The sequence below is a fragment of the Caretta caretta genome, chromosome 2 (genome assembly GCF_965140235.1).
Source record: "Caretta caretta isolate rCarCar2 chromosome 2, rCarCar1.hap1, whole genome shotgun sequence".
In the NCBI taxonomy this organism is placed as follows: Eukaryota; Metazoa; Chordata; order Testudines; family Cheloniidae; genus Caretta; species Caretta caretta.
In genome coordinates, this window is record NC_134207.1 from 105,540,587 (window position 1) to 105,562,067 (window position 21,481).

The 21,481-nt window shown below is 40.4% G+C and overlaps 1 protein-coding gene across 4 annotated transcripts in view; it reads left to right on the forward strand.

The window, feature by feature from the left end:
• The first annotated feature begins 255 nt into the window (after nucleotides 1-255).
• Nucleotides 256-21,481, forward strand: part of ADNP2 (ADNP homeobox 2) — a 31,707-nt gene continuing 10,481 nt past the window's right edge. For 2 of the 4 annotated variants that reach the window (XM_048840035.2, XM_075125348.1), the window contains exons 1-2: nucleotides 448-753; nucleotides 12,986-13,075. Coding sequence is in view for 2 of the 4 variants with exons in the window: in XM_075125347.1 (XP_074981448.1) it covers nucleotides 7,445-7,552; nucleotides 12,986-13,075 (198 nt within the window). In the remaining 2 variants the exon portion in view is untranslated. Of the gene's footprint in view, nucleotides 279-447; nucleotides 754-7,432; nucleotides 7,553-12,985; nucleotides 13,076-21,481 lie in introns of those variants that run through there. The other 2 variants (XM_075125347.1, XM_048840031.2) reach the window with 2 other exon arrangements.

Here is a 21,481-nt window from a genome sequence, read left to right on the forward strand (position 1 = left end):
ATGGGAAACACTGTTACTTGACATGGCATAATCCTATTGGCTGTTGGATGTGAGTGGGCAGTTGATAATCCTGCAGATGCAAATGAAGCTTCACCCAACATCCCATGCAAATGAAGTTAAGGCTGCTGGGTGACCACGTGGTGTTATTGATGGGAGTGAAATCAGACCCCTCCCTCTTCAGGATGACGTCACATGGTCATCTTAAAACCTAGTGATAGGCACCCCTTGTGCCCCCTCAGAAGGACCAGAACAGGAGGGAAAGGTAAAGGAGGTAACAGGTGAGTCAGGGGGATCCATGGGGGGGTTCAGCCCCCCAACATCTTGCACCTTGAGTACCTAGCCTCTCCCCAAGGAGCTGATGGAGGGAGCCAATAGGAGCCTTGGCCAAACCCTCTCCCTATTGGTCTGCTGCCTGATATGCAAATGAGTAGAACGTCACTTCCTGGGATAAATCGAGCGCCATTTTCTCTTTCTGGTTTGGGCTGGATCAGGGGCCAGCGGAGGCGGATGGATGGGAGCGGGGCCCTGAGGGGGGCCAGGGCGCTGACGATGCTGCCGCTGTTCTGTGACTGAGAGCTGGGCGCAGCGGGTGGCCCCGGGGCCGGGAGGAGGAGCCGGCGCCGGCGAGGCGGGCAGGCGGCGCAGCGCGGCTGGCTTTGTGAGGAGCGGGAGGCGGAGGCTGCCGCGCGGACCCACGCACTAGGGAGGCGGCGGCGGCGAGGAGCGAGCGAGCTCCCCCTACAGCCTGGCCGGGTAGGTACAGGGAGCGCCCGCCCCCAGCGCGGCAGGGCTGGTCCAAGCGCCCGAGACAGACCGCGCGGCGGAGCGACAGTATCCCCGGGCGGGCTGAGCGTGCTCCGCTCGGGGCACGGGCTGGCCATGCACTCCCAGCGCGGAGCGGCAGGTGCCCAGGAGGCGGCTCGGCTCAGGCAGCCTCGGGCGCCCTGCGTTTCTTTATGGATATACACGCCCACCTCCTGCCCCAGCCCAGAGCATCGTGCCCCAGCGTACATTGTACCTGCTCCATTTACTCGTCACTCCTCCCCCCCATACTTAACGCAGTGAGGAGGAAACCCCCCCCCCCGACACCCCCTCCCTCCTTCTCTCCAGGGGTTGGTGTGTGTCTGCAATGGCCTCAGCTCGCCTGGGGGCACAAAAGGTTTAAGGTCCTTGGGACTTGCAGAGTCGGATACATCCTCCACATGCTAAGTATCTGGTACCCACTGGGAGGCGGGTAGAGGGTGCTTCCTGGGTACCCTGCAGGGAGCAGATACCAGAGAAATTCCATAGATTCCATTGTGCATTCTTGACCTCCATTTTGAATAAGCAAGAGTCATATCATCATTGGAAGCAGCAGGTCACATGATATTTCTGAGCATGTGTAGTACAAAAGTAGGGAAAAGGTCAGCTGAGGTACATAACCAAAGTAAGAGAAAGGTCAGGAGGCTGTAATTCTGAGGCAAATAAGGACAGCAGGCATGTGTGGAATATTGATGTGTTTCAGAATGTTTGAATGTTGGTGCTGAGCATGTGCAGAAAGTTCTGGAAGGTGAGGTGGAGGGTGCTTCCTAGGTACCCTACCACGCATGGAGTGAGAGTGTTAGAGAGGGCAGTGCTCTCTTTTTCCTGCTTCTCTCCTGCCTGTCACCCTCCCCCACTTTCCTTCCATGGTATAGTATAGAAAAGTACCTTGGGTGTGTAACTCTAACAAGGTAATAGAAGGGATACACAGTACCTCTAAACGCATGGAGCGTGCAGTACTGAAAAACATTCCTGCAGGCAGTGGCAGGGTTGAGCCTCAACCTACGCTTGTCTCCTGATCTGTTTTTTTTTGTTTTGTTTTTTGTTTTAAACTCTCAGTAGTTAAAACCCACATCATCCAGAGAAGGAAGAGAGGTTAAAGGGAAGATGAAAGGATTGAGTTAGTTGGCTGCCTTGTTCAGAGTGTACTGCCTCTTGTGCACACTCCATAATGATAATAATAAATAATAATAATTCAATAATAAATTGGTTAGTCTCTAAGGTGCCACAAGTACTCCTTTTCTTTTTGCGAATACAGACTAACATGGCTGTTACTCTGAAACCATCCATAATGACTGTGAAGTCCTTTGGTCGTCAGACTTCACGTAACAGATGGGAAGGATGCCATCCTCATTCCAAAACCAAATCTCCTCTTTAACCAGAATACTGAGGGAGTCTAGGCCATGCAGATGTACTTCCTCAACCCTAACCTGTACTTTTGTTCAGGACATCTCTAGAATAGTGGAAGCGAGTAGTCAGAGCCCTTCTGTAAGCCTGATGGTTTCAGATACATTCTAATGATATAGTCTTGTAATGTGAAAATGAGTGGTAGCTAATGTCTAAGTAAATCAGGGTTGTCTTAGGACCTATCTAGGTGGGAAATTGATAAATGAATATTTATTTTACTATAGATATGCCTACCTTTGAGGCTTCTCTACCCAGAGAACTTGACCAGCATTGCTATAGTGGAATAACTGTCACACTAAAGATATTCTAGAATAACTCCCCATGGAGTGTCGATATGGCAAGTTATTCTGGAATAGTTTTAATGGAATAGTTATTCCACTCTAGCAATGCTGGTCAAGTTCCCTGTGTAGAGAAGCCCTAAAAGTTTGTTTTAAAAACAGTCTCCTCCTCCTCCCTTATCTGGCTGGATAGCTGCATTTTGAGCTAGGGAGAGACTTCCGTGTTTAGAATATGGCAGGAAACCAAAGTTAGTGTAATGAAACTTGTGTTGTTCTCTTTAGTTTATCATACAGAGAGTAACCCTAAGGGAATATACACTCCAGAATAACAAAACTATAATTTTAAATAGCAGTTGTTTTGCAGGAAACTTTTAATTTGATTTCCTCTCCATGCTTCAGAACTAAAGGAACAATTTCCAACAAATCAATTTCTTAGGCTGATATGCATTCCAATAAAATGTTCATCACTTACTGTTTGAGAATATGGTGTAAACTGTCTTAAGTTATGACTAGTTTCCAAAAAAAACAGCTGTTAGTATTGAAATTGTTTGCTACGTTCTTAGCTAAGGGAAACTGTTTTGCTCACTTAAGGGGTGTGCTTGTAAAATTACAAGTTAACTTTTTTTAGCTCTTTTTAAATATTTTTATGTATTACCTAAATACTAAATTAATGCTTAATTTGTTTTTTCTTCAGCTGAAAAACATGCAGCTGGATGAAATGAAACTAAAATGTGAACTGAATCTCGTGTAATTTTAAAAAAATTCTTAATACAGTGAAAATATATAAAATCAACTGAAAATTACAAGTATACTTGCATTCTAAAGCAAGATATCAGAAAAATCTTTCCTTTATTTACAGATCAGGATCAAAATGCAAAGTTCTGCATTTTCCTTGTGACAATTGAGTACAACAAATGTGAATGTTTGGCATAGTGATAGCAGTTTCAGGGTAAATGCAAAATCTTGATCTGAAGTCCTCACATGTAAAGAGAATGAGTCCTTCCCCTGGTATCTTGCTTTAGAATTCAAGTGTGTGTTAAACTCTGTAGAGATGACACATTCTTTCAGGTTCTATAAATGACACCCCCTCTCCAAATTTTTTTATTTTTCCAAAAGTCTGCTAGTTCACTCTTAGAAAATATAGTTTGTTGAAGAAATCAGCCTTTGCAAACTTCAGTTATAGTTTTTGATTATCTGCTTTTTTGCTTTAAATGTGAAGGGGGAAAAGGGTGAAGGTTATACAGAATATCATTTTCTTTTACAATTGTCAGCTGTACAATAGGTGTGCTCTATTTTATTTGAGAGTCTATATATTAGTCTATGTAATCTGGAATGGAACTTTCCATATCTATATCTCCAACAGTTCATGCACACTTTAAAGGTGACCTGCAAAAAGACTTTTTTTATACAGTTGTACATATGCCCTTTTTTGCTGTTGCTATTTCCTCCTTTAGAAATAAGAGGAATATCACTCTGGTCTGTCCTGATTTTGGTGGAGGACTTGTAGAGAGTCTGTAGATGAATATTGTTATCTCGCATATTAATTGAAAGGTTGAGGTGTTGAATTGTTGGAAAAGACTTTCTTTTCCAATATGTATGTTGGAAATTTTAAATGGGTGGGGAATTCTTAAAAAAACAAAAAAACCCCACATCATCTTTAACTGTCTGACTAAAATTCCTTCCTCAGTTGCTTAGCTGTGTATACCTTCTAGGCTAGTCAGAACCTGAATTTCCAATGTAAATATCAAGCAGGGGGAAAAAATTTCAGCCTTTCTCTGTACATCAGAAATCAAAAGTGCAATTAGTTTTTCATTCTCAGGTCACCTCTGTCTTTCAAGGGGTGAAATTGTTAATTTTTTGCTAATTTTTTGGATGCACAGAAATGGTCTTCAAGCACACTAGTTTGGGTTAAATGTTCCTCTGATTCATAATATAATATTTGAACTATGTTGCTTGGAACAGTGTTTCAATAGTAAACATTGTACTGGTAGGAAGAATCTGCAGTCTTGGTGGTGTCTTCTCTTGATTGAAAAGCAGATCATTTGCATGATTTAATATGGAGAATATTACTATTCATATGCTCTAAAATAGTGGAGAAAACCTCATGCTGTACTCGGGTCCAATACAATACTGTTATGGAAGTTTTACCCAAGTCAGACAATATTTAAAGGAAAAAGGTTAATGGACAAAATACCACTAAGGGCTATATGAATGATTTAAAGATGATTCATATGTCAGGACTGCAGGATCAGCCATAAAGATAGCAAGTAATCTCAAAGACAGTGATTTGTTTGGGTTTTGCACTTAATTTTCCAAAAGCATTCCATTATTATGTATCTTACTGAATTTTCTTTGTTGACCCAGTGTTGGCTTTGGTTGGCAAGAAACTGGTGGTCGATAGCAAAAGATTGGCGGTAGTTCAGGATGCAACAAACGGAAAGTTTTGGTTAAAGATTGAAGGCTTAAAAAACCAAAACAACTAATGACATGGAAATAAAAATGGATGGATAATACGCTATTCTAGCTGTGAAATACTGAATATTGTGAACTGAGAAAATGAAACTGAGGACTTGGAAAAACAAGCTCAGAAAGTTGGAATTCCTGACTTACGATAGAAGAAAATGTGTTATATATTTTAAATGGATTATCGAAGTGTAGTAAATTATAATTTGAACTCTTCCAAGCATTGTGTTAAGACCAGTGGCATATTTAGTACTTGTGGAATGTACATCTCTTGGATTGAAGAACTGCATCTTGAAAACTGGAATATATAAAGCCAGCTGTGTTCAAGAATATTGTTTTATCTGGATTAATAATCCTGGTCTTCAGTTTTAGAAGAAATTTGATTTGTTAAAACAGGACTGAAAAGTATGGACATGGGTTATTAGTGCTGTCTTAGTAAGCTGATGGTTCTAGCTTGGTAGATAGCTTGCTTCTTGAGGAAAGTCTCTCTTCATCTAATTGATACATTGATGCTTCTGAATGAGAAGGAAGATCCTCCAAAAATGGTGGAAGAAATATTTCCAGTGGACTAACACATATATGGAACCCATATCTCCTTGTGGCTGAATTGATCATAGTAGCATTTTATCAACTGCATTCTTGTACAGTAGACTATGGAGTCTGGTGCATATAACCTGATACAGTAGCTGCATTGGTTGTAAACTAGAACTTTAAAGTGTGCACATTTCCACTTGATCTTAATTTGGAATAAGGATTTATCTCTTTCCCATGGTATCTGAATGCCTTCCAGAGTTTGTTTAAAAAAAAAAAAAAAAAAACCAAGGAGACTAGCATCTGTCATATGGGGCTCCCTTTCTGTGAGGGAAGAGGAGAGGAAAATAGCAGGTGGTTTTGTGTACATAAGTTAAGATGCTTATTTGTTTGGAAGGAATTAAAGGTTGAAGAAGTGTATTTTCCATCTGGACTGGGTTGTAGATTGGGTTTGTGGTAGCTCATAGTTTCTGTGGGAGAAAAATCCTGACTTCTGTAGAGGTAAGCCTTATTCTGGTAAGGGACAGCTCTCTTGTTTTGAGAAATGGAGCTGTTGAGGGCACTTGAGATTCTGAAAGGTGAAGCAGGTTTTTTTTGGGTGATCTGCTCCCAGACTACTTAGGTTTTGGAAATAAAGACTTAGACCTTCACTGGATCCTCACAGAGCTGTGTGTGTAAGCATATCACCCAGTTCTTTGTTCTATCAGTAACGTGTTACTGAGTAGGCATGCTGCTGTATTGTGCACCAGTTTCAGTTTCTCAGGGCTGATGCTTTGAAGCCCAAATAAGTTGCACTGGAATTCAAATAGGAGTTGATGAAAGGTGTGTATTATCAAGGCTAGGTCATCAAAGATGGGATGCGGTCTTCTGGCCAGCTGGAGATGGTAGAAGGTGTTTCTCCTGGATGCGGCAGTACAAGAGGCCAGCGTTAATGGGAATCACAGAAGAAATCCTAAAGTGCATACTTGTCTTGATGATCAGTGGGCATATTTCTTCAAACAGAGGGGCTTGCGGTGGTGGTGGTCTCTAAGAAGTAATTCCCTCTGCCTACAGCAGGACCTCTGTTTTGCTGGGATTTAACTTCAGCCAGCTTTTCCTCATCCGTAGGTTTACCTTTGCCTAGCTTGGGTAACTGGGTGATAGTGAGATATAGTCATCCCAAAAATCTGTACAATGTTAGAAATCCACACCGATTTTACCAAGCAAGAAATCTGAATGTACATCAGCTGAGAAGCACTGCTATAGCCATACCATTATTTACAAATCTGTTTTTAAAACTCAGCTTACGTTCGCGGCTTCAGCTGTCCACCGTGGTTTTGAAGTGGTGGAGTTCTGCAGGTTGGAAAACTGCATTAGTCTTCTATTGCAGTGTCTGGTTCCATGTCACTTAAGCAAAGTGGTCTTTGGTAGTAGCAGTTGCAGGAAAACCTGATTTCATGAACAACTGTACTTAATATATCTGAGCAGATACATGGCAAAAAGTACCCACTGCGCGCACACACACAGATTGCGGCTTCCTTGGAGGCAGAAGTAGCATCACATTTTCATTTGCATGTTATATCTCCACTAGGTGAAATAGTGGTGGTTTTCTAAATCTAGTCAGAAGTTAGCATGATTCAGGCTTCCATGCTGAAGCTCACAATATAGCTACCAAACAGGAACGAAGAATAGAATTTGGCTACTTTTCAGTCAGGGTGGGAGGAATTTGAATTATTTTGAAATCTTGGGGTAACATAAGAACATGCATGTTTGTTTTAGAGTAAGGAAGTGATCTCATAAGATCATATACTAATAGAGAACAGTTCCTTGTTCAAAGCCTTTTGCTTTTCATGCTGGAAAGTAGATTTTTGAGGGAAGCATTCCCCATGATATAAATTATTGCTATAACACTACACAGCATAAGTGTGCATGTACAAATGTTCCATCACATTATTTTTGTCTTTCTCTTTCAGGAAAAGTGCAAAATGTTTCAAATTCCTGTTCAAAATCTTGATAATATCAGGAAGTCTCGAAAAAAGGTGAAGGGCATTCTTGTGGATATTGGGCTTGACAGCTGCAGGGAGTTATTGCAGGTAAAGAATTGAAGTAACGTAACACAAACTGCTGAAACTTGAATTTTAAATTTTTGAAAAGTCTTTCACAGTTTAGTGTATATATACTATTCATCTGTCTTAGAAATTTATAATGTGGGTGGGTCAAGAAAGAACTGCATCCTTACTTGGATGATTGATTGCCTGAGTCTCGCAATCTGTTATAGGCCTGGAATTGGGAGTTTCCTGCAACATAAGTTATTGAAACATTTTGATTCTTAGAAAGGCATGAAATGCAGGGTGCTGCATACTCTTTACTGGTAGTATTGCATCAAATGAAAGCACTGTTACTTAAGGAAATGTTGCTTGTCCGCTACATGAGTGCTTTCCTGTTTTGGACTCTTAATTTAAAAACAAAACCAAAAAAGCCAACAACCAAACCACAAACCATGAACAAATGAAGACGTGAGCAAACTCAAAGGGACTAACTGCTCTGCCTTGGCATATCAAGAAGAAATCTCTAAAGGATGTACAAACTGTCAACATTTATAAACCAAGCAAAGAGAGACCGTAATCTGTTATAGGTTTTAGAACTTGACTCAAGATCACTTCGTGGGGGGAAAAAAGTCAAACTGTTGTGTGGCAATTCAGTATTGCATCTCCACAAATTTAAGCAGTCTATCATCAAGTGCACTGAGGCTATGAAGACAAATGTGACATCGTTTTGTTGAGCAGAGACTGTCATTTTCTGAGGAATACTTAAATGCAACAAGCAAAGAGAATATGCACGAACAGATTTAGAGAACTTAATGTCAAAAAGCTGCAAATGCAATCACTTTTCAAGAACTAAATAAACTACTAAATGGTAGCCTTGACTTGACCAGTTGTTAAATATCATCTTTCATTGCCTTTTCAGTATATTTGACTTGACTTTGTCACCAGATGAGGACTTAATGTTACGTCTGTAGGTGTGACCTGCTCATAGGATAAAGGACTAAAACATTTTGTGGGAAATCTTGTTGTGTTTTTACAGTGACTGCTATTTGAAATTGGTCATTTAAGACTTGCACACAAAATAAATGTGCTTTGGATCACTATGCTTCGCTAATCCTGAAACAGTGTTGACATTTGGTTATTCTAGTTAAATCTTTGTCTGAGGGACTTTAGCATTTGAATAAACTTGACAAAAGAGAACACTTTTATGTATTTGTCCAGTATTTTGCATATTCCCTCTATTCTGATTGAAAATACTATATTTTAATCAGAATATTTCTCATTCCTAAATTCTTATACCTAGATCCTTTGAAGTCCAAATCTTGGTTTGATATCAATTTCTTACTATGGAAATTATTGTAAAATCAACTTTTGATTGCGCTATAGAATAAATTGAGAGAGGATTAATGACTAAGACCCTCTTCAAAGCATAAAAAGGTTTTTGGCAAGCATGGTAATCATGGCGGGAAGATATGGTGAGTGTGAATAGAAAAAGGGCACAGCAAATTGAGTTATCGGATATAAAATCCTTGTCAATTCAGTTACTGATGTTTGGCTTTCTAGATAAGCTACAGCTATTTCTGTTGAGTATGGGAGGACTTCATCAACTGCGATGATGGTTTTTAGACTTCTTGGGTTCAGTATTCTTCCATTGCAGCATAGTGTGACTTTCAGTAATCACTAAACCATTTTGACCAGTGTTGATATTTAATAGGTAAGAAGTAGCTTAGTTTCTCCATATCTAGATGAAATTTTGGACACCCACTCCTCTTGGGGAGGAAGGAAAATCCAGTAACCATAATCATTATCATGATAATGATAATGTTATAGAACTAACCTACCATGCTGAGGTAACTGTGAAACAGGTCTCCTAAAAAGGAAGTTTCTAGTAAGATATAATAATTAGCATTTGTCTCTGGAGGCAAGGTACGTCTGAAGGTTGGTCTCTCTTTGTAACCAGGAGAACAAAAGGGCCTGTTTGTTGGCTAACAGCTTTTACTCTCTCTCCTTTGAGAGGAATACATGGGCCTTCTGTCCCAGATTCATGGTTGGATCTGCTGCACAACCGTATCAGGGTGGATTTAAAAAAAAACCAAAACACTTCTTAAAATTCACCATGAAATTATGACAATATATGCTAAGACCTAAACTTAATATGTATTCTTTTTAATTTAAATGATTTTATTAGAGTAAACAATACCTATTTGCTTCCAAAGTTTTTTAAAGGAAGTGAAACCACTAAGCGTGGGGAAGTCCCTGGCTAAGCACATGGAACCAGAGCTTATAGAAGTGCTAAACCAGCTTTTTGACAGCAGTAGCCTCTTCTGTAGGGTGCAGAGAATATTTTTTTCCTTTCACTTTATTCAACTGTTCACTTCAATGGCTAGTTCATCCAAAGTTGAGGAACCAACTAGGAGTAGAAAAAGCAGGGAAGCTGGCTTACTTCAAATCTATTGGGCGGGGAAAAAAACTACATGTGAGAGGATGAGATCTACTAGTTCTAAAATCTTGAAGGACATAGTGACCAGAAACAATCTGTTCAATTTACTAACTACAGATAATACTTTCTTTACTTAATAAATTGATTAGTTCTAAGAGCAAAACATGTTTTTGATAATTTTTTCCCCTTCTGTATCCATACTAAAGGTGGTTTTATGTAATTAACTGGAATTCATTTAAAGACTTTTTTCACGCAAATAGAACTTGCCACAGATCATAAGTTTTAAAAAAAAAAAATCTAGTGAATGAGAAATGCATCATTCACCATTTTTCTAACATAATAAATTAATATGAAAATCTGAATAAATGAATGTTAAGATAGATAATTGCTTAAATAAATGTGTATATAGATGTACTGTAGCCTCCTGGTTAGCAGGAAGTAGTACCAAATTTGGTATCATAGCTATATTTAGTTTGGTAACCATTAAAATGGTAAGTTGAAACAATGAGAATCAGATTTGCTTTAGGAAGGTAACTTTAATAATACCAGTGCAAAATAAGATTAAAATCAATTAGTTAAATCATTTCCTGCTTTTAATCACTTTGATTTAAATCAGTCTACCCTGAACAATACTACATTAAGTGCACCTATAGTGTGACGTCCTAGATGTATTGTCAACTTATTCTAACTCTTCTCCAACAGGTTAGGATCTGCAGTAAATATTAAAAGTTAAAGCAGAAGTCAACATTCAAGATTTTTGAGCCTAAGTCCCTTCTGGTAATTGCTTTGTATAAGTGAGAGAGTTTTTCATTCATGAGGTACATCAGTGTAGAAAGTAAATACTGTAAAAAAGTTGCACAAATTCAAGGACAACTTGACATTCCTTGGATCCTTTTATAACTGATTACACCAGGCTATGTAGATTCCACAAATACAGGTGCTGAGTTAGCAAAATGTTAGGTCAGTATGTGTCTGACAAGCTTTTCCACTTTCTTATCCATTTAACTTTTGGGAGAAAAAATTGGGGGGCTATAGGATTTCTGATGCTAAGTTGTTTTTTTTTATCTTAAGATGCTGTCTGCAGGGATCGTGGGCTTTGGTGGGAAGCTGTTGTTGAAGTTTAAGTATCAGCTTTAGAATTTCTACAGGGATTGGTGGGGAGGGGCAGGAGCTGTTTTAGAATCTTTCCATTTATTGCTCGGAGAAATTTTGCAGCTTTCCAAAGTGAGGGGGAGGATTCTTTGCTTGTCTCTTCTAGGTTGTGGGAGACATCTCTGGGTTTGAATTGCTCTTTTTGAATTCTTGTGATTTATTTTCACTATTTCTGGATTTCTTATTTTAATGCTCTGTTTTAGTTTTTCCTTTTTGAGACCTGGCTAACGAGACAGATCTTTGCACAAGAAACTCTTACTGGTGTGAGTTTGAGGATATAATTCTAAAGCTGCCTTTTGGCCTTCCTTTAACTTATAGGGCAATTGGGGTAGCTGGAGGCCTGCAAAACAGACCACTTGAGCCCCCTTTTTATCTTTCTGTGTCTTTGTCCATGTTGGAAAGCTTCAGCTGTAAAGTCTTTCTTCTAGAAGAACCACTTTAGTAGCAGCTGCTTGAAATTAAGGCAGACCAAAAATTTAGGGATGGGCTCTTTTGACATTACAGAAGGGGAGAAGTATGCACAAAAAAAATTTCTGTGGCCATAGGCTTTCTGTCTAATTGAACATCAAAGCAGAAGACACTAGTCTGAAGTGGATGCTCTGCAAAGCAGAACATGGGTTTGTTTTTAAAGGCATAATAGCTTAGTGGTTTGAGCATTGGCCTGCTAAACCCAGGGTTGTGCATTCAATCCTTGAGGGGGCCATTTAGGGGTCTGGGGCAAAAATTGGGGATTGGTCCTGCTTTGAGCAGGGGGTTGGATTAGATGACCTCCTGAGGTCCCTTCCAACCCTGATATTCTATGATTCTGTGAATCATGGTTCTCTTTATTTTATTTTTTTTAACTTTTAATATGCGCTTTCATAAGGTAAATATTTAATGTCATGGGCTTAAGCATAAATTTCTAAAACTTACTCTGGTACTAGTTTCTGGTATTCTTTGAATGTCAAACTGGCATGTGGGATTGGTGGATAACTTCCACTGTGCCAAAGTCTAGTGGTATATTAAGTATAGCTGCCATATGGCAGAAACTGCAAAAGAAGGATTGGTGTGCAGAGGCTTGGGTAGAAGATGGAGATGGGTGGTGAGGGGAAAGGCGCCGAGCTGAACCTTTGGATGTAGAGAACAAGAGACAAATATAAATTTTGAGGATAGGGTGAACTAGTTTTGGGGTGGGGGATTCCAAGAGAACCAATGCCAAACACCTATTTAAATGAGGTAGGTTGTTCTTAATCTCAGCTATAATACTCTTTCATCCTGCTGGTGACTTTTGTGCCGGCAAGGAACATATGTTCTCACAACTTGAAGGACATTTAGTGCTTTATTTCAGGAAACTAGTTCCCGAATGCATAATCTTTGCAGATAAAGTGATAAAGATGCTTTGCTGAAGAGTAAAAAGACTGAGTTCCCTTTGCAAAATGACTTCTGGAGTGGAGGAGGTGGAAGTGAGGTCATGGAAAAGGAGGGGAGTGGAGGCAAATGCTGAAGTGATGTGGATTAAAGGAAAAAAGGAGTTTGTTCCTTAAAAGATTCCTGAACTTGGATAGAAGCAAATGGAATAAAGAGTAGCCCCAAATCATTCTGAACACTTAAGATTCTCTTTTTTAAATATTTTGTTTATATTAAATAACTTGAGGTGGTAGTTCGATTAAAAATAACCTAATAAGGAGTGAGTAAGGTCATTTTGAAACATTGGACCCTAATTTTTCTGAACTTGAAGTGCACAATATTGAGTTTTGGCAACCTAGATTTTTTTTCAATCAGTTTATCATAATTTGAATTTTTCCCTGTGTTTTTTTAAATACATATTTTGTACATGCAATCTGTTTTGTAAATTATTTTTTTGTGTGTGTGTGTATATATATATATATTTTTTTCCCCCTCTCTTTTAGAATCTTAAAGGTTATGATCCAGGAGAAAAATATTTTTGCAACACTTCATGGAGTGATGTGTCTCCTTGGGAGTCTGTGGGCAAGAGGAAGGTATGTATGCTTGCATCAGGTGGTCTGGGCAATTAAATTGAATGTTGTTGCAAAGGATGGGATGAGGATGGGATTCAGATAAAATCCTAATGAGAGTGTAATACTCTTACATAGGATGAAAGGAGGTGATTTCCTGGCTTCAAGGATTCCTCTTCTCCATAATAATGAAAATCTACAGAATTTCTGCAGAAAAGCCTCTTTAAGGGAAGCTGTAAGTTTGTAAGGACCAGGTTCTGAGTGTCCCTACACTGATACACAAAGTGGGGGCAATACAGGAGCCTGACCCACCCATGTTTCACTCCCTATGTTACCCAGATACAAAGTCTGGTACTGGCTAATGACATTAGCCACCACAAAAGGGTAGGGAGGAGGCAGAGTCCTGACCACACTGTATCCTCCTTAGGGGTATAGTAATAGGGCAGCTCCGTCTGGAGTGCCCTCCTGCATCAGGCCACAGCATGCCAGATGCACCAACCTCAGTTACCTTCCTTCAGAGTCCCCAGTATCTCTACATAAGCGTTCTTGTCTCATGACTACCCCTCCTTGGAGCTTATGTTTATTGCAACAATGTGGCCAAATAGTCCATAACAGGAGTCCTGAAATCTAGTCCATTTATCACCCCTATGCATGTAGTCCTTAAAATCCCATGCCACCTGATCAGTCAACGTAGCACATACCACAGTCTGATGTCTTCTACCACACCTGGTCTCTTCCTCAATCCTCTCCTAGGTATTGCTTCAGCATCTCTCATGACTCTTCAGCCCCCTTTGGCCTTCAGGCTTTAGCTCTCTGGCTCTGAGAACCAACAGGCATCTCCTTTCCTGTTCTCAGCTTTCAACCCTCTCCAGCCTACTCTGGTTTAGGAAGGTCAGCAGACTAGCCCCTTTTCTGGCTTCCTAGCCTACAGCCCTTTTCAGCTTCCCAACGCTTGGCTCAGGAATGTTAGCAGGCTAGCCTTTCCATTGGCTTCCAGATAATTCTTCCCTCTTTTCAGAGAAGGCTGTTTCCCAGAGATTTCCTTCCATCTCATGGTCTCTGGTAGTGGAAAGCTGCCAGTCTTCTGACTCCCAGGCATCTCTCATCTGTCCCTTTTCCTGACTAATTCTCTTGACTCCCAGGTGTCCTCTTAAGCCCCGTTTAGGTCAGCTGATGAGTCAAGGTGCACTGGCCCATCTCCCTCTTAAAGGGCCAATGTCCCCTGTGACAGATACCAGAGGCCACAGTTCCCCCTGCATGCCAGGGAGCTCTAGATGTGCCTCCTTAATACTTCCTCCTCTTCTGCCTTTAAAGACAGGTCAGTTCTTTAAGGTCAGTTGAGCTCTTTATTGCTTGTGTAAACAGAATAGTGTGATGTAACAAGAACACAGAAGGTTATGGAGGTTGTAAAGCAATCGAAAACATGAATGGATAGATGTGGGCAACTGAGGGAGAAGCTGAGAGAATTGTGTGGTGGAATGGGCTGCAGTGAAAAGCACACTGTGAAATAGCCCCCACCCTTTGTGTCTAGTTAGCCAGACAAAGGGAATCCCATGCAAAGAGAACTGTGGAAGGAAAACCGGGATGACAAAATCCAAGTCCTGTTAGAGACTGACTAAATTCCTCCCTATAGGAAGGTTCCTGGAAGAAAGGACAATCTCCTTTGAACCCCCTCGAAAGATCTAGGATTTCTTGCGTTATTGTTCAAGTAACGCTGAAACTGTGTTTTGGTATGGATTGCTTCTATGGATGACTTCTCTCCATAATGAGTGCTGCTCTTCTCCCCCTCAGAAATGGACTGTTAAGAATGCTTCACATGTTACTATGTGAAATTGCTTTGTGGTATGCTTTCATTATGCTTAAAGGTTATCGCACTACTAGCATCTGTGGGAGAACTCGGTAGCCACCTCTTTTGGAATGCTGAACATATAGGCATCTATGGCGCTGATGATCTGTACTGCTTGTGATTTAATAGAAAAGGTAGTTGTATTGTCTTACCGTTTTTGTGACGCTCCAAATTAGTTTGTAGACCGCTGAATAAATACTAATTTTAAAGAAACATAGGCTGAGCAAGTTTTTTTTTAAAGTAAAAATATATTTAAAAAAATAATGGCTTGATACTTCTGCAAGAGTTGCCAATTGAAAATGAACAGAAACACATTGTTTTATGTTTTAAATTGGAATATGTGGACTTTATTTTAAAACTTCATTTTAAAATCTGTTCCTCCTTCACATATTGAACAGAGAGCTGACCATCAAAAGCTCCTACATACAACTTGGAGTTAGATTTGATGCAGGGAAGTAGAATTGCTGAGAAGTTAGTATTAACATGGGAGCAAGTTCTTTTCTGCATCTGACTGTCTTTGTGAGTTAGCTAGAATTTTTAAGGAGTCCAGCCCAGAATCAGGTTCCTAGTTGTATGACACCTCTTTAAATCAACAAGAGAGATATTACAGGGCTTTGCGGCTGAAAAGGTTATCATCATCATCCTTTTTGGTTTCTGAACTTTTTTCCTCTCTTCATTCCCTTTATATCCCCTTGTTGGAGACTGGTTTTGCCTCTTTGTGCAAATACCAGAGGTAGTTCAGACTTATCTGATGCTTTTAGGGCTTGATCCCACTGTTTCTTTTGCATCCTGCTCTGCAAACAGAGCTGTAATTCAGGGCTCCAACCTTATTTCTTAGCAATCTTGCTTTTAAAATTTTGTTTTTTGGCAGCGGCAGTAAGCAAAATCTCCCTTAGGAAACCACATTTTCTGGACTCTGTTCCCTGAATGGGATCACCTCTCTCACAACATCATGACAGAGAAGAAAGCTAACCTGAGTAAGCCAAAGGCCAGACAGTGATGTGAATCTCTGAGGAGACCACCTTAGGGCTGTAGAAGAGAAGCTCTGCCACATCTTTTGGTAGTCTCTCTGCATCTTCCTGTCCCTCGCACATCAGCCAGAACTTCTGGAGACACCCGCTCAAAGGTGAGGCAGCCCTCTTCAATACTGGGAGGGTGGCAAATGGTATATCTTCTTGCTGAACAGGTATCTTCAAGGGCTAATACAAAAATCCTTTCTCCTGTACCCCTTTTTCCCCAAACCTGTTCTAGATCAGTCCACTTTTTTTTTTCTCCCCAAAAGGTAATAAAGCTCAAGGATGGTCTTCCATATGTAAATGTGGGTGAGTGAGTCCGTTAGGACAGAATCTGGCTTGCTGCTTGACTCCCCATCTTAGGATGCAGAATGAGAATTCTTAGAGAATTATCCCCCTACATTACCTCCTCATTTATATATCTGAGGGTGAGGAGAATCACCAAGGACCCAACCACAGATTATTTTCTGAACTAGGAAAAGGGACAGGTCTCCTAATGGTGATGAGAATCTCCACTGTAAAAGGCCCGCTTCCTCCTCCCCTCACGCCCAATCTTTAATTGGCCAGAAAATGTAATGACTGAGAGCAAGAAGCAAATACGTATGCCTGGTCTTTGTTCTCAGCAAGTTTCAGCTCTTATAAAAGAAGGATAACTATGTTGGAACATAACCTTGAGCCAGAAAAATAGAAAATGTTCTTCCTTAGCAGACATATTTTGAAACAGGGAAGAAGTGGTAGCCATCAACAAGATCCAACTAGAAAAAGGATGAACGAACTAAATCTAAGGGAGAAATCTCCCATCCAGAGCCAAGGTATATTTTGCCATCCCTCCGCATTCCTCCTAAGACATTAAGGGAAATACAGCTGCCCATTCCTGTGAAATCCAAAAACTACAAACCACCTGCAAGGGGAGGAGCTCCTTTCATTTTTACCCTCAACAAAGGTGTCAGTGAAGGGGTTAACTTTATTCTGGGGTAGAACTTGAGCCCACAGATACCAAGGTGTGGAAACCAAATTTCCTTCCAGTCGAAATAGCATGCTGTATCTACGTCTTTCCAGAAATATGGCTGGAAGTAGGATACACTCCTACTCAAGTGAATAGATCCAATCAGCTTCAACTGGGTTGATTTCCATTCTTCAGACTGGAGATGGAGCTCTAGGGAGTGCCGTATGGATACCAAGTTCCTCCACGTCTCTTTTGTTAAACTCTCTTCAACTGTGAGAGACATTGAAAAGCATTCAATTATCCTGAGATTTCACACCATCCGCAGTTAAGAGCAATCCTCTGTTCTTTAGGGGACTCAGGCCTTTACTCCCTAATTATCATAGTTTAGCTTTTAAAAAAATGTTTTAGGCCATCATAGACTTCAAGAAGCTGAATAGGTGGTTGAAGAGAATTTATATTCATAATTGAGACTTTAGCTTCTACCATCACTGCAGTCTCTTCAGGAGACCTACTGACATTGGTGGAACTGGGAACTTGTTTGCATATTCCCATAGGCCCTGTCCTTGATAATTCTCAAGTTTGTCTAAGGAAATCGCCACTATCAATACAAAACAGTAATCTTGGCCCTCCACTCTGCTTGAAGTAGTCAGTGAAGGAATTGCTAGTGATAATAAGTAGGCTAAGGGGCTCTAAGAACTCATTGATTCTTGTTTCTAGGTAACATACTCATCAGAACCTCCTCCCCAAGGATCTTACAGGCAACAGTTTCGGACACTTTCCATGCTTCAGGCACAAAGTTTTATAATAAATCCAAAGAAGAGTTCACTGGTCTTCTCTTTGAGCATTGTCCTCTTAGGACAGTGATTTTTCAACCTGTGGCCCATGGACCCTGGGAGCCCACAGACTACGTCTAAGATTTACAAAGGGGGTCTGCACTGCCATTTGACATTTTTTAGGGGTCCGCAAATGAAAAAAGGTTGAAAACCACTGGCCTGGGAACACAAGGAGAGCTGTAGTCTTTGTGACACGCAGCAAAGACACTGATCTGCACAGTACTTGTATTATTACCATATGTATTCCATTCATCTTTCCTTGCAATTGCTGGGCCTAATGTCTCCAATTGTGCATAGAAATCATCCCGTGAATGAATATACAGATGAGATTTCTCCTTCAGGTTTGAAATTATTCCCAGCAAGAAATTCACATGAAAAGGAAAATATGTCCCCCCAACTACCTTACTCCCTCTGTGGAAGTAGGAAGCCTACACAGTAAGTTCCTTCCCTCAGTCCGTACTTTAAGGTCTGATTGAAAACACTAGTCTAGCAGGTTTAGGAGCCCACTTGGATTGTGTGGTTGAGGTTGACTTCAGAGCACCAATCTAGAAATAAGTGCACCAGCTTGCCTTCTGAGAATTTCAGGATCACCTGAGGCAAGAGCATGTTGTCCCATCAGACAACACAACCACATAAGGTGAAGAGGGGGACTTGTGGTTCAAATCAAAACACATACAAGCCTTGCAGATCCTACTGTGTGTGTGATATTACATAGTCTCCATCAGGGTAAACCAAATACATTAGAACCTTAGAGTTACGAACGCCTCGGGAATGGAGGTTGTTCATAACTCAGAAATGTTTTGTAACTGAACAAAACAGTGGTTGTTCTTTCAAAAGTTTACAGGTGAACATTGGCTTAATACAACTTTGAAACTTTGCTATGCAGAAGAAAAATGCTGCTTTTAACTATCTTAATTTAAATGAACCAAGCACAGAAACAGGTTTCTTTCCTTGTCAGATCTGTTTTTTTTAAATTTTCCCTTTATCTTTTTAGTAGTTTAACACAGTATTGTGCTGTATTTGCTTTTTTGAGGGGAAGGGGATCCACTGCTGCTTCTTGACTGTACTTCCAGTTGCAAATGAGGTGTGTGGTTGACTTGTCAGTTCATAATTCTGGTGTTTGTAACTGTGAGGTTCTACTGTAAAAGGATCCTGGAATACAAAAAGCAGATTGGCTAACTCATCTGTGGATAGAAAATTTGGAGTGGGCTCTGAACCAAGAAATTTTTCAGCTGCTAGACTATCCCAGGTGGATTTAGTCACATACAGACAAAATGCAAAAACAAGGCCCCATCTTCATCGGAGATCATTGGGAGCAGATGCTATGGCCCACAGATGAGCAAATTTTTTTTTTTTTAATACCTGAGCTCACTTGCCAGCCTGCTCTGGCAAAAAGAATGTTGACTGACACAGAATATATGTGCAAAGCTGCCACCTGGTCCAAGTTTTTAAAGCTCTACAGGTTCAATCTTCACTCATTTCCAGGCTGGTGCTTGGCAGAAAGTTGCTCCAAGCAGTAGTCCTGAAACAGATTAATAGATTTTTTTTTTTCTTTTTAAGGCTGGAAGGGACCATTAGATCATCTAGTTTGACCTCCTCAATAACAGACAATATAATTTCACTCCTGTATTGAGCTGAATAATTGGTTTGACTAAAGCAAATCTTACAGAAAGGCATCTAGTCTTGATTTGAAGACCTCAAGAGATTTTTTCCGATGATTAATCATCTTCACTTGTTTTTAAAATTTTGTCTTATTTATAATTTTGAATTTGTCCGGTTCAGATTAATGTTAATTTTAGGGAAGGCGAAACCACCTTCTTCTGTTCTACTTGCCCTCCTTACTAACTTTTTTCTGATGACTTGTGTTTCCCGTATATCTCAGATTAGGGGAAAGGTCAAAGTCCAGAATGAAAAATCGTTACTAAAATTTCCTTTCTGGGACCTATTCTTGTCCAGCAGGGCAGATTGGAGTTCTCCTGAATGTGTCTCTAATGGCCTCTTCAGGCTCCCTGTATATTGTTAACAATAATACTCAACTCCATTTGTGTTAGGAGTTTTAAATTCTAATCTACTCGTAAGAATTTGTTTCCATACAAGTTTGGAAATACTCATCTTTGTGGGTGGAAGGAGCAAGACCAAACAATGGAGCCTATGGACAAGTCTGAACAGCTTTTCATATTTGCAGGAAGGTGTGCTGGCCTGAACTAGGGGAGAGGTCTGCCCTACAGGGGGAATTTATCAAGTAACAAACTTTTACTTTTCTATTCTGACAAATAGCAACTATTTATGGTGGGGTAGAAGAAAGGGAGCTGAAGTCCAGTTAGTTGCAAGTAATTGGAATTTAGGCTTCTGAATCACTGGTAAGCACTTCTGAAAATTTTATCTTAAGTTTCCAGAACAAAAAAAAGTGCCTAGAGGAGGCATAAAGAATTTTTCTCCCCAGTCTTACCGTTGTACAGTTTGTAGTGGGGAGCATCTTGCAGGAATATGCCATTGCTATAAAGGACGCAAAAAAGAACTTTCTTTGTCACAGCTTTCAAATCGTGGTTAAGGGAACTATTGAGAATAATGATACAATTAAGCAGCCTGGCCTGCATAATCTAAATACTGACTGGAGCATTGACTGCTGTGGAGAGGTTTCAACAGAAAAGTTCAGGCAAGTTTGGTTCCATCACAGGAGGAGTTGCAAGAATTTCTAAAGAGTGATAGGGCCCACCACCTGAGAAATTTAATTTATTCTCTTCTCAGTTTGTGAAGGCTAGCGAAAAGCAACTAGGCCTGCCATCACAGAAATGGAAGGAGGAAAATGAATCTAGTGATGAAGCAGTTCCTAAAGACACGGCAGTATTTATTTCACTAGCATGTACATTCAGTTGCTTTCAGTACCACTTCCATTACTTTTCCCATGATCAGTGTGCTCTAAGTGTGGGGTGGGAAACTTCAGTCTTTGAAGAATGCTATAGTTGTCCCAATCATCAATCATGCCAATGAGACCTGGCCTCTGTTGACTTCTTTGATCCTTTCAGTTTTGGACTTTTCCTGAAGACTGCTCTAGGGCCACTAATAATCACTATAATGAAAAGTCAAAACTCAAGGCCTCTGTAGCCTTTTCCAGTCTGTCATGAAGTGCGGTTGACCCATTTATACGATCTATTTGGAGCTGATAGTGCAGCACTACAGTGGCTTCAGTGATTCCTTTCAAAGGGAGCTTGGGGTAGTGATTGACAGCTGCCCTTTCCCAAGAGACCTTGCGGGTGAGGTTCTACAGGTATCCATGCTCTTGAGACTTTTATAATCTCTAAGGCAAAAAGGGACCATCATGATCATCTAGTCTAACCTCCTGCACATCACAAGCCACAGAACCTCACCCACCCACTTCTATAATAGGTCCATAACTTCCGGCTCACTTACTGAAGTCCTCAAATCATGATTTAAAGACTTCAAGTTACAGAGAATCCATCACTTACTCTAGTTCAAATCAACAAGTGACCTGAGCCTCACTCTGAGAGGAAGGCAAAAGGCCCCCAGAGTCTAAGAAATTCTTCACCAGGTCAGAATGGCAGACTGACCCCAAATATGGTGATCAGACCCTGAGCATTTGGGTGAGACCCACCAGTCATATCTGGGAAAGGATTTTTGTAGTAGCTCCGTCTAGTGTCCCATTTCTCACCGTAGGAGATATTTGCTAATAACAGTCACAAATGGGCCATATGCCCTTGTAGGCAACTTCATTATGCCTTCTCCTCCAAAACTTTATCAAGCTCAGTCTTGAAACAAGTTGTTTTTTGACCC